Source organism: Capra hircus, chromosome 8 (assembly GCF_001704415.2).
Source record: "Capra hircus breed San Clemente chromosome 8, ASM170441v1, whole genome shotgun sequence".
Taxonomy (NCBI): Eukaryota; Metazoa; Chordata; class Mammalia; order Artiodactyla; family Bovidae; genus Capra; species Capra hircus.
The window spans coordinates 62402919-62416236 of record NC_030815.1 but is presented as its reverse complement, the minus strand read 5'-3'; the positions used below and the strand labels follow the sequence as shown (position 1 = coordinate 62416236).

General features: G+C 46.4%; 1 protein-coding gene across 4 annotated transcripts in view; it reads right to left on the bottom strand.

Moving 5' to 3' along the window:
• The window catches only part of TMOD1 (tropomodulin 1), an 88982-nt gene that overhangs the window by 57484 nt on the left and 18180 nt on the right, over nt 1-13318 (bottom strand). For 2 of the 4 annotated variants that reach the window (XM_018052202.1, XM_018052203.1), the window contains one exon: nt 10094-10237. In XM_018052202.1, coding sequence (XP_017907691.1) covers nt 10094-10213 — 120 coding nt within the window. In that variant the 5' untranslated portion in view covers nt 10214-10237. Of the gene's footprint in view, nt 1-10093; nt 10241-13318 lie in introns of all 4 variants that reach the window. The other 2 variants (XM_018052205.1, XM_018052204.1) reach the window with 1 other exon arrangement.

Genomic DNA, 13318 nt, shown 5'->3' with positions numbered 1-13318 from the left:
ATCAATGGAAGGAAGATGAGCTGAATGATCCTTGGGACTCTGGGAAATCTGGGGAGCTAAGCTCTGTATCTGGCCTAGACTTCCCACCTCTGGACTTACTTGAGAGATGAATAAAACACTGCTTGGTGGTGGTTTAGTCTCTTAAGTTGTGTCCAACTTTTGCAAGCCCATGGGTTGTAGCCTACCAGGCTCCTCTGTCCATAGGATTTTCCAGGCAAGAATACTGGAGTGGGTTGCCATTTCCTTCTCCAGGGGATATTCCAGACCCAGGGGTCAAATCCAGGTCTCCTGCAATGCAAGCAAATTCTTTACTGACTGAGCTACCACTGCTTCAGTTATGTTATTTTGAATCTCTATTACTTATAGACAAACTGCATTCTAACTGACAACCTGGGTTCTCATCCCAGGGCTTTGAGGCCACACACAGGGCACTGGTGCTCTTGGACCTTGAATCCCCTTTCTGTAAAATGGTCAAAAAGCATCTTTTGAAACTTCAGAATAAAGGCTTGAACTCTATATTAGAAGCAGATTATGGCAATCAGTTTTGTCACCACAGGGCATAACTGTTCACTTCCATTCAACTGAAAAGACACCGCATTATGGGGAAGCCCTGTGAGCGCAGCAGCATCTCACTGCGCAGACTGTGCGCTGCACAGCTCCGAGGGCGCTATGTGTTCTCTGGTTTGTATGAACAGAGGTTCCTGGAGCTACGCAGTGCACAACTTGTACAACTGTATCTGGCTGCTCTGTGTCTGTGGTGGTACAACGTGGCTCTAAATTGCAAAAACCCTAGATTCCAGTGGGCAAGTCATATATGCATGTTCAGTAAACATGTATTAAGCACCTATTATGTTCCAGACCCTGGGCTAGGTACTCTTCCATCTGTCATGTGAACAGCCAAAATTGGAAACTGGGAGGTCTAAAGTCCAATCAAACGCCAAAACTTGGTTGCTTTTGTCTGTATGTTTGAATGAGCTGGCCAACACTTTCAGATAGGAAACTTGCACATAAAAATTCAGATGTCCAGCCTTTCTTGCAAACTTAGATGATGGGACCGTACTGGAGAGCCTCTGGTGGACTGGAATAGCAGGGGCCCTCTAGCCAAACGCAAACTCTCCCGTCTGCCTCAGTCCCCACCACTCCCTACTGTCTCTGACACAGAGGTCAACAAACAGTTAAGTCATTGGCTCTGTTGTTGCTTTTATTCCTTGAGGGTGAAGTGGTAAATGAAAACTTTCTTACGTCCATCTCTCTTTTCAAGAGCAGAAAAGTAAGAAATGACCCAAGATGGCCATGTGCCTCGAGAAAACTGGCCCAGCTTCCTTCCTTCATTATATTACCTACCTGATGTTGTGGGGGCTTGTCTGCTGCCTCTTGAGTAGAAAGTGAGGGAGTGAGAGAGATGGGGAAGAAACTGGGGGAGTGGGAAGGCAGGGTTAAAACTTTACCATGACTTTTCTTTAAGGGGAATCTGAATCAAAAAGAGCAACATTTTTATATTTGTTAAATTTGGATAATGGGAACACAGGCGTATTCTGTACCCTACTATATGTTTAACATATTTTCTATTAAAAACATCAAAATGAAAAGGGAAATGGCTCAGTGGGGCCCTCTTTGGTGGGGCAGGTGCTTCACTGGGAGCTTAGAGGGGGAGGGTCAGAAGGGTTCCCAAGGGAGGGGTGGAGAGGTTGGGCCTTGAGAAATGGGAGGATTCTGACTTGAGAATAAAGGGTTCCGGATCCAAGAAGTCACCCAGAAGCAGAAGCGAGGAGAAGGGGATTCTGGAGGCCTACCTGGAGGAAGGTGGCGGGGTGCAGAGCGGGGTGGGGAGGTGGTCAGGGTGCCAGAAGACCGAGGGTGGGCTGGGGACACACCGACACCTGGCCTCACTCGCCCTGACCCCGCCAGGCCCACCCTTGGCTCCGTGCACGGCCGGCAGTGTTTCTAAGGATGTGTGCCTATTTTTAGAGCAGAGATTTCTTTCTTTCCATTTCAACTGTTTACTTCTGTCCTGGGCTTGTGAATCTGCCGGCTTGTGTTACAAGGGAGAACCACAGCCCTGTGGACCAGACATGGCTGCTTCCTGCATGGCCAAGAGTGTCTTCTGGTTTATGGGATAGGATGCGGGTCACAAATAGGGAGGGTTTATGATTTTGTGGACTGTGGTTGGAAGTCATGCAGTGTGATCAGAAGTCCCAGGATTCTGTCCCGGTGCAGTGGCTGATTTGCAGTGTGACCCTGAACAAGTCCCTTCCCTTCCCTGGGTTTCAGGCTGCTGTTGTTATACTGATTTCTCATCACCAAAGTGGCAATACTCCTCCTAACCTCAGGAGATTTGATGAGACACAGAAAGCACCAGGTGAATGACATGTGTGTGCAGGAGAAGCTCTGTAAACCAGGGTTTCTTTTACCCGTGCTGTGTTCGTACAGGCAGGGATTGAGGTGGGGCTTAGATCATCTCTAAGGGTCCCTCTAATTCTGAGATCCTACAGTTCTAGAGGTTTTCTCCTCCATCATTTCTCCCTGCAATTCATGGTCCCAGAATTCTTAACACATTATGGGCTGGGGGAGGCAGGTCTGTCGCCTACCGGCTGTGTGATTTCAGGCATCCGTTTCCTTTTCTTAGAGTGGTTTTAACCCCAACCTGCAAGGATCAATCTCACAGAATCCTCATGGAGATTTTATGAGAAAAGGCCCATAAAACACAGGCCAGCACCTGACACGTAAGATGATCTCAACAGAGAATCGTTGTAGTGTTAAAATTATTGTTGCTGGCAGGGGCCTGTTGTTTTCTACTGTTGTTTTTATAATGTGTCACAGATTCCCAACTGCAGACTTCAGAATCAATTTGAAGGATCCAATTTCTTTGTAAGTGTGGGATTATCTCTGCCTTCTTTCATGCAAATATTTTGATCCTCTTACTGAGACACTAAAAAATATTACTCCTTTTCCTCAAGCCTCATTAACAAGTAACATGTATAGTTAAATTTTTTAGGCTGGTAGTTTTTGTTTTTTTTTTTTTTTCTTTTTTTAAGATTTGTATTTATGTGAAAATAATGTAACAACTTCAAAAGAAACTGAATTAGAAAAAATAATTTGCTGGTAATTCCCAACTTTGTTCTCCAATTTGCCTTCCAGGCTCATCCCACATGCCTTCACTGGAGGTGGTAGTTAACAGCACAGGCTACTGTGTCTGACTGTTTGGGCTGGAGTCCCAATTCCTGGGCAATCTACTTCATTGCTCCAAGCCTCAGTTTCCCCGTCTTTAAAATGGGTGTGTGTGTGTTAGTCATTCAGTTGTGTCCAACTCTTTGCGACCCCATGGACTGTAGCCTGTCAGGCTCCTCTGTCCATGGAATTTCCCAGCAAGAATACTGGAGTGAGTTGCCATGTCCTCCTCCAGGGACCTTCCTGACCCAGGGATTGAACCTGGGTCTCCTATATTGCAGGCAGTTTCTTTACTGTGTGAGCCACCAGGAAAATGGGGCTGATAACCAAAACTTTCGGAAGACTAAAGAAGATAATCCATGCAGGGCTCTGTCATAGTAAATGTTGACTATCTATTGATGCTTTAAGAACTCATACACTGTACCCTGCTCAAGTCATGGTGTGACCTGTCATTCTCAAACATCGCTATACATTGCCCATTTTCCCCACCGTCTGGTACGGCCGAGCAGCTGGCTCAGCTTCAGAGCGGCATCCACTTAACTCCACAGAGACAAGAAAGGGCAGGTCCTCTTTGGGAATCAGTCAACAGCGGATACTTTTAGCACATGGAGCATTCCTCTCCCGTGGGAGTCCAAGTGCAACAATCTTATGATAAGCTCGAGTTTTTCCAGGCTGCAGACTAAGAAAGTTTTGAGGACTTCTTCTTCTTCCTCTTCTTTTTTTTTTTTTTTTTAACTGTGCACAAGTTTGGAATCTTCTGCTGCAAACAAAGCAGCTTTCCAATTCTCGGTACTCTACTGTGTCACATGACACTGAGGCTTAACAATTGCATCACTGCAAACCTAACCCCCTCCAACACTACCTGTTAACTGAATTCAGGTCAAAAGACTGTGAAGAACTGTGCATAAAATCAGAGATGCTTAGAGCTGGAGGAGGTGTCAGAGGGCATCTAGGCCAACTGTGTCCATTTTTCAGACTGGGAAACTGAGACCCAGAGAGGGAGAAGCACTTGCCTAAGTTGGGAGCAGAGTCAGGATTAAGGATCTCTGCATCTCAGGTTGTTTCTAGGAGGAAAAGGGGACAGTCTTTCATACAGTACCCTTCCCAGCTATAAAGCCAGAGCACATGCATGGCTCAAGCTCTCTTCCTGAGGACTCCAGTGAAGCCTTTTAGTGTCAGGGCTAAGAGTGGGCTCAGAGCTGTGTCATGGTTCTGCCACCGCCTCACTGCAGTTTCTTGGACAAGTTACTTGACCTCTCAGTTTTCTCATCTGCAAAATGGGATGACAACAATGCCTGTACCGCAGGATTAAGATGACAGTTGAATGAATTAATATTTTCAAAATGCAAGAACAGTGTCTGCATATAAAAAGTGCCCTCTAAGCGCTTGTTGAACTAAAATTAAAACAGGAGGGGTAGAGCATATAAGAGAGAGGACAGTGGGCCCAGACGTGTGACCAGTGCAAGTTCCCTCCTCTCTCTGGGCTCGGGTTCTGCTCTGTGAGTTGGAGGGCTAGACACCCGCTGGTCTCTGCGTCCCCTCCAGGCCACTGGCCCAGAGGCCTCTTGAGGTCTGCATACCTTTGGCCTCTCCCCGTGCTGTGATTTCAGAACATGGGTGGAGGTCAGGTGAAACTCAAGCTGGAATGTTTGTGCTCTCAGCAGGAGTGGAGCCCCACTAGACCTTTTCAAAGCTCCCATCCTGACTTGCAAATCAGGTAACAGAGGCACCTCAGTGAAGGGCCAATTGTGAGGTGGAGACAAAAACCCCACTGGTCTTGGTTATCTCCTATCCTTGCTCTGATTTCTCTTCTCTTTTTCTTGAACTTAGAGAGAAAGCGGTCTTTGAAAATGTCCACTTGAAACCACAATGGTATGAGGATCCCAGGTCTCAGATTGCCAACCCTACTCCAAAATTCAAGTGTATTTGAACCTTCCTCCTGCCATAGGGGGAGGTGGCACACTTTGGGGCCTGCTTGAAACCTGAGTCTCCACGCCCTGGTCCTGTGATACGGGGCGAGACAGTCAGCTCTCTGTGCCCCAGGCTCTCCGTCCCGCCTGTGTTCACAGGCATACCTTCCTGTTAACCACTTGCAAGAAGGGCTCAGGTGTGTAAGGGCACAGAGGCCCTGGGAATTTGCTTCTGGGGCCAGATACTTTGATATTAGGAGTGGGGCCATTTGCCAGTTTGGAAAATGGAGCTCCAAGCTGAGGCTCAAACAGTTCTCAGGGGCTCTACTCTGAGAGGGTTCCTCTATCTGCCTAGTCCAAGGTCTGATGTCTGGCTCTGAACCTTGTCATCATGCATCCAATTTGCAGCCACAGCCTAATCCTAACTCATTTCCATCCAGGGACTCAGGGCAATTCCAACAGCCTAGAAAGCCAGAGGCAGAAGGCTTTGGGGGCTTCTTGGGGAATCTGTGCTTCACCCTGGGAGCAGCAAAGATTCTTCAAGATAGTGGAAGGGTTGCAGAGAAGGGCAGGGCCCTTGCTTATCTTTAGGGAAGATCTCTGTCAGCAAACCCACCCACTCTGTCCTCAGAACTCCCTGGGCTGCTGAGAGAAGTCCACAGTCTTTAGCCTGCCTTACACCTCCCTCTCCCCCCATGTCTAGCCCCCTTCCAGGCTCAGCTAGCCCTCCACCGGAACCCCACCTACACTCCCCACCACCGACTGCTCTCTGTGCCTGAGCCTCTGCTTATGGCCTTCACTCAACATACAATTGTTTTTATTCATGGCTTAGAAGAATCCAGGGCCCAGTTTCAGTATCACCTGCTCTGTAAAGCCTCCTACCGAAAGAATTCATCCTTTCCCTGAGCTCCTTGTGTGCTCCCACTTGGGGTGTGGCTTATTGTGCCCACTCCCCTCTGGACTGAGCACCTGAGGTCAACTCCAGTGGCCTCGCCTCGGGGACCATCTCCTCCTGGTTGGGTGTAGGTGTGGGCAAGGGGTTGTGGGCAGAGGATACATTCCTGGAGGGGTTTGTCACTCTGTGGGGCCTAAAACCCAGGACCCCTAGACAAGGATTCTGGGTTATCTTAAAGACGACATTTAATCAAATCTGGAGGTAGGACCAGTTTATAAGCTCATGGAAACTTAGTCCTGAATGGGGCCAATGAGGCTCCATCATTCCATGGACTGGGACAATAAGGTCTGAAGGACAGCAACTGGCTCAAGGTGATGGGAATGTGAGAGACACAGCCAGGGTTGCCCCTGGAACATCTAACCTCTTGTCTTGCATCTTCTCTGCTAACCTACACTCCCTGTACACGAGCTGTGGTTACTGGAGGGTTAGTGAAATGGTACAATAGTATTTACTGTATGGATCACTGTTAAACTAGGTTTGAAGACTGATAGCTTTTTAAAAAAAGACATGAAATATCCCATTTTTAATAAAAATATATCAAATGGAAAATTTACTTAATTCAGTAATATTCATTCTGTACCTTCTCTGAACTGGTCATCGGCCAGGGTGCCAAGGATATACAGATACAATGATAGTATAGCAGGCCACCTTGGAGTCCCTCCCTTGGTTCTGTCACAGCTCTGTGGTGACTGGCCAAACCACAGATGTGACCAGTGAGCTTCCTGTCTTGGGATGCCATAACCTGGCTGCAGAGGCAAATTCTGAGCTTAAACACATTTATATGTACTACTTATGAAACGCAAAGATAAAGACATCAAACCAGTGGAAGTAGATCTTTGTATATTATTTGTTTAGTTGTGTCTGACTCTCTGCAACCCCATGGACTACAGCCTGCCAGGCTCCTCTATCCATGGAATACTCCAGGCAAGAATATCAGAGTGGGTTGCCATGCCCTTCTCCAGGTTATCTTCCCAAACCGGGGGTCGAAGCCATGTCTCCCATGTTGCATGCAGATTCTTAACCATCTGAGCCACCAGGGAAGCCCTTTACTTCTCAGTTAAGTCATTCCATCACAGACATTCCCTACCCTCCTGAAGCAGCTGGCTTGACGGAATGGTGGATAGGGCTTTTGAAAACTCAGTTACAGTGTGGCCAGGTGGTGAAACCCTGCAGGGCTGGGGCAAGGGTCGCTCTGAGTCTGAACATGCTCTGATTCAGTGTCCAGTATGTGGTGCTGCTTCTTCATGACCAGGACTCACGGGTCCAGGAGTCAAGGGTCGGCACAGGGATCCAGAAATTGCCAACATCCTCTGGATCATAGAAAAAGCAAGAGAATTTCAGAAAAACATCTACTTCTGCTTCACTGACTACACCAAAGACTTTGACTGTGTGGATCACAACAGACTAGAAAATTCTTAGAGATGGGAATACCAGACCACTTTACCTGCCTCCTAAGAAACCTGTATGCAGGTCAAGAAGCAACAGTCAGAACCAGACATGGAACAATGGACTGGTTCCAAACTGGGAAAGGAGTACATCAAGGCTGTATATTGTCACCCTGTTTATTTAACTTCTATGCAGAGTACATCATGTGAAATGCCAAGATGGATGAAGCACAAGCTGGGAGAAATATCAATAACCTCAGATATGTAGATGACACCACCCTTATGGCAGAAAGTGAAGAACTAAAGAGCCTCTTGATGAATGTGAAAGAGAAGAGTGAAAAAGCTGGCTTAAAACTCAACATTCAAAAAATGAAGATCATGGCATCTGGTCCCATCACTGCATGGCAAATAGATGAGGAAACAATGGAAACAGTGACAGACTATTTTCTTGGGCTTCAAAATCACTGAAGATGGTGACTATAGCCATGAAATTAAAAGATGCTTGTTCCTTGGAAGAAAAGCTATGACAAAACTAGACAGCATATTAAAAAGCAGAGACATTATTTTGCCAACAAAGGTCCATCTAGTTAAAGCTATGGTTTTTCCAGTAGTCATGTATGGATGTGAGAGTTGGACCATAAAGAAGGCTGAACGCTGAAGAATCGGTGCTTTTTAACTGTGGTGTTGGAGAAGACTCTTGAGAGTACCTTGGACTGCAAGAAGATCATCCTAATTATTCATCAGAAGGACTGATGCTGAAGCTGAAGCTCTGATACTTTGGCCACCTGATGTGAAGAGCCAACTCATTTGAAAGGACACTGATGCTGGGAAAGATTGAAGGCAGGAGGAGAAGGGGATGACAGAGGATGAGATGGCTGGATGGCATCATTGACTCAATGGACATGAGTTTGAGCAAGCTCCAGGAGGTGGTGAAGCACAGGGAAGCCTGGCATGCTGTAGCTCACGGGGTCGCAAAGAGTCAGACACGACTGAGACTAAAAAACAACGACCCACTCACTATCACAACTGGTACCCCTAGTGACCCACTGGCAAAAGTTTTGCTTCCTGTTCCTGTGACCTTATGCTCTGCTGGCCTCAAGGTCTTAGTTCCAAGGAGAGGAATACTTCTACTAGGAGACACAGCAAAGATTCCATTGCATTGGAAGTTAAAACTGCCACTTTGGGGGCTTCTTATGCCTCTGAATGAATAGGCAGAAAGGGAATTTCTGTACTGGCTGGGGTGATGTGTGTTGATTACCGAGGGTAAAATTAGGCTGCTGCTCCAGAAGGGTGGTAAAGAAGGGCATCCCCCTGAAATACAAGGGATTCCTTGTATTCCTATAGGGCTTTCTCAGTATTACAAGGCCCAGGAATTAAAGTCAATGGAAAACTATAGTAACTCAATCCAGGCAGGACTACTAATGGTCCAGGCCCTTCAGGAGTAGATTCACTCCACCAGGCAAAGACTCACAGCCAGCTAAGGTGCTTGCTGAAGGCAAAGGGAGCAGAGAATGGGTAGCAGAAGAAGGCAGTTATAAATACCAGCTATGACCATGTGACCAGTTAGACAAATGAGGACAATATTGTTATGAGTATTTCCTCTGTATTTTTATGAACGCTTGTGTATGTGTGAGTCTATGCATGTGTGTATGCATTAAGTAAATATCTTTGTTTTCTTCCCTCTATTATTCTCTTAATATATAACAAAGAATGTACTGATTTTATATGGTGGCATTTAAGTATTGTTAATTTTATATCATAGTATTAAGTTTCAGGCTATCAAGGAGAAAAGTAAACATTACTCAAGGACTTTACTTCTTCTGGCAGGTACCCAGGATAATTGTATCACATTAGGCAGAATTATGACCTTATTATTGTCCTATATGGAGATAAGTTTGGTTTAAAAAGATGTGTATGGGTGCCAAGTTGACCACAAGTGGACATGTGATGATTAATTTTATGCATCAACTTGACAGGGTCACAGACTGCCCAAACATTTAGCTAAGCATTATTCTGAATATGTCTGTGAAGGTATTTCTAGATGACATTAACATCTGAATTGGTAGACTGAGTAAAGCAGATGGCCCTCCCTAAGGTGGGTGGGCCCCATCCAATCAGTTGAAGGTCTGAATACATATACAACAAAAAGGCTGAAACTCCTACCAGTAAGAGGGAATTTCTTTCTGCCTGACCTTTTTGAGTTGGGTAATTGCTTTTGTTTTGTTTTCTTGCCTTTGGACTTGATCTGAAACACTGGCTCTTCCTGGGCCTTGAGCCTGCTAGCTATTGTACTGAAACTATACCATCAGCTCTTCTGGTTCTCAGGCCTTTGGACTCAGGCTAGAACAACACTTTCAGTTGTCCTGGGTCTCCAGGTCGCCAAACTGCAGATCCTGGAACTCAATCATCATGGAAGCCAATTACTTACAACAGTAAATTTCTTCATCTCTAAATCTATATATCTATACTATTTGTTCTATTACTTTAGAGAATCATGACTAGCACAACACACACACACGCACATACCCCCCCGACAAAGGCGAGACCACTCTAGGGCTATTGCCACAGAAGGAAAGGCGAAATGGTGCCCCAGGCAGTCAGCCTGCCCCTCCCCCAGGCGGCAAGAGTCACTGTGCTGCGTGTGTGACAATGCGTCCCTTTCGGTGCCTACTCACATCAGGGTCCAGCTCATCCAGCTCGTTTTCCAGGGTCCTTAGCTCCTCTTCTGTTAGAGCTCCAAGGATTTCATCTTCATCCAGGTCGCGGTATTTCTCTAGTTCTCGTCTGTACGACATTGTGAAAGAGCTTTCTGTGCTGACCTACTGGAAAGAGAAAAACCTTAGAAAGATCCTTCTTGGATTCATTCTCAGAGCAAGTAGATGCTTGTCACTCACAAGGAGGCCTGGGCATGTTTTATGAATTGTCAGGATAATAATTACTATAATGGAATCCTGAATTAAGTTGGATTAATTCTCTAATAAACTGTGCAAGGTTAAAGTCCTGAGGGCATGCGGTTCAACAAAATGTAATTGGTGTAATTGGCAAGGCCATTAGTTACAAGTAATAGATGATTATAAATGGCCTATGAGTGCCTGAAAACTGTTTCATTCTTCAAGTAGTTCAAATATTTTCTGTACAACTCTCCACCCCATATATCCTTATGGAAAACATGCTGGACATTCTGCCAAGGCCTATCTTAAAAGCAGGGTGAACATCAGTGGTCCATTGAGCACCTGCTGTATGCAGGCTCTTCTACAACATCTCATTCAATCCTCCTGAAGAACAGCTGACGCTAATAGCTAACTTTTTAAAAAATTTTTTAATTGGTAATAGGGAGAAGACTCTTGAGAGTCCCTTGGATGGCAAAGAGATCCAACCAGTTCATTCTGAAGGAGATCAACCCTGGGATCTCTTTGGAAGGAATGATGCTAAAGCTGAAACTCCAGTACTTTGCCCACCTCATGCGAAGAGTTGACTCATTGGAAAAGACTCTGATGCTGGGAGGAATTGGGGGCAGGAGGAGAAGGGGATGACAGAGGATGAGATGGCTCGATGGCATCACTGACTCGATGGACGTGAGTCTGAGTGAACTCCAGGAGTTGGTGATGGACAGGGAGGCCTGGCGTGCTGCAATTCATGGGGTCACAGAGTCAGACACGACTGAGTGACTGAACTGAACTGAATAGCTAACTTATACTACCATACACCAAGCTGTGATTAAGTGATTCCCAAGGACATCCTATTAATAATTTAACCTCTGTGGCAGGCATTCATTCCCATCTTGTAGATGAGGATGTTGAGTTTAGAGAGGCTGCTGCTGCTGTTGCTAAGTCGCTTCAGTCGTGTCCGACTCTGTGTGACCCCATAGACGGCAGCCCACCAGGCTCCTCCGTCCCTGGGATTCTCCAGGCAAGAACGCTGGAGTGGGTTGCCATTTCCTTCTCCAATGCATGAAAGTGAAAAGTGAAAGTGAAGTCGCTCAGCAGTGTGCGACTCTTCGAGACCCCATGGACTGCAGCCTACCAGGCTCCTCTGCCTATGGGGTTTTCCAGGCAAGAGTACTTGAGTGGGTTGCCATTTCCTTCTCCTTAGAGAGGTTGAGGGACTCACCAATCACACTACCGAGAGGCAGAAGAATCACCATTTGAACCTGATCTGCTGTGTTCCAAGCCTGCACTGTTCTAGCCACTGCATCCACACCTTTTCACAGAATCCCCTAACTTCATGGCCAGAAGGAGACCTCCTTGTCCAGACCTTTCATTTCACCTCTGAGGGAGCTGGCTCAGAGAGGAAGTGACTAACGGGAGGGAGGGGGTCTGGGCAAAGGGGGTCCAGGTCTGCCACTTGCCAGCTGTCCTCTTTGCTAGAGACGCCTACTGCTCATTCCCCATGGCACAGAGGTACCTGACACCCATGTCTGGATCCCGTCTCTGCTACTTCCATAACTAGGACACTTTCACACTTGAGAACTCATTCAATCCTGGAGCCACACCCTGTAAACTGAGTCTTTTAACTAAAACCATTTTGTCAACAAAGAAACTGAGGGATGGCTCAGGCCTTGACTCAGAATCCCTGTCACCGGACCCCAGTGCCTCCATTGCACCACACCGCCTCTCACCTAACATTGAATTGTGTCCCCTCCAAGTTCTTCTGCTGAAATTCTAACCTCCCCACCTCAGTAACCCAATACCACGATCCAAGTAAGAATGTGACAGTACTTGGAAAGAGGGGTGTTGCAGACGTAATTCAAGTTCAGTGAGGTCATGCCCGAGAAGGGTGGGCCCCTAACTCAATAGGACTGGTGTCCTTATGAAAAAGGGAAATGGAAACAGACAGGCACACAGGAAGAGCATCACGTGAAGATGAAGGCAGAAACGGAGGTGATGCTTCTACAAGCCGAGGACTACCAAAGATTCCAGCGAGCCACCAGAACCTGGGGAGAAGCCTGGAACAGACCCTCAGCCCTGGGAAGGAACCAATCCTCCCAACACCTTGATCTTGGATGTCTGGCCTCTGGAACTTTAAGACAATAAATCTCTGCTTTTTAAATCAGTCAGTGTGCGGTACTTTATTATGGCAACCATAGCAACTAATACAATCAGCATCACCTTTCTTGCAGCAGTTTGTGGTTTCAGACCCCAGTGCAAACAAATACAAACAAAACCCATGGCTCATCTGTGAAATGATTGATGGAATTTTCCAGAGTAGAGAAAAACAAAACCTAGGAAAAGAACCAATTTATCAATCAAAAAGCTGGGAGTAATTGTTGATCTAAAACAAAGTAATTAAAAATAAACAAAAACCAAAGTTGACTCAGCTACCAGAAGCAGCCTCCATTTCAGGAAGAAAGCAGAGATCCACCTATTAGTGCAAGTCCGTGCCTGTGTGGGGCTATTTGTAGGAGAAGCCTGTGTGTGTGACAGCTGGCTTGATAAGAAAGGACTTGATTCCCAAATACAGAAAAGGCCAGTGCTATCCCTTTTTCTAAGCATGGCTCAGCTTGACCTGATGTCTTCCTCTGACCAGACCCCAAGATTGCAGTGTTCAGACCATAAATGGGCCCCCCCACCCCTTGATTCATTTCTATTTGTTTCCAAAGAAAGCACAAGCAACTGACAATGGTATAGATGAAAAAGAAAAACAACGCTTCCTGAAGGCTCTCAGAGAATGGCCTAATTTGGATTTTCCTGAGTAGGGAGCCAGGAGAGGCCCTGTGATTTCCATCTCGGGGCCAAGAGGACCCTAGTGGAGGGCTCAGATGCTTCCCAACCATCACAGAGACATCTCCAAACTAGCCTCTCTCAGGTGGACTGCAAAACACATTTCTGGTGCTCAGACAGATCCTGGGTTGTACACAGTTGCACGGGACTCTGGACTCCCCCTGACTTCTCAAAACTGTC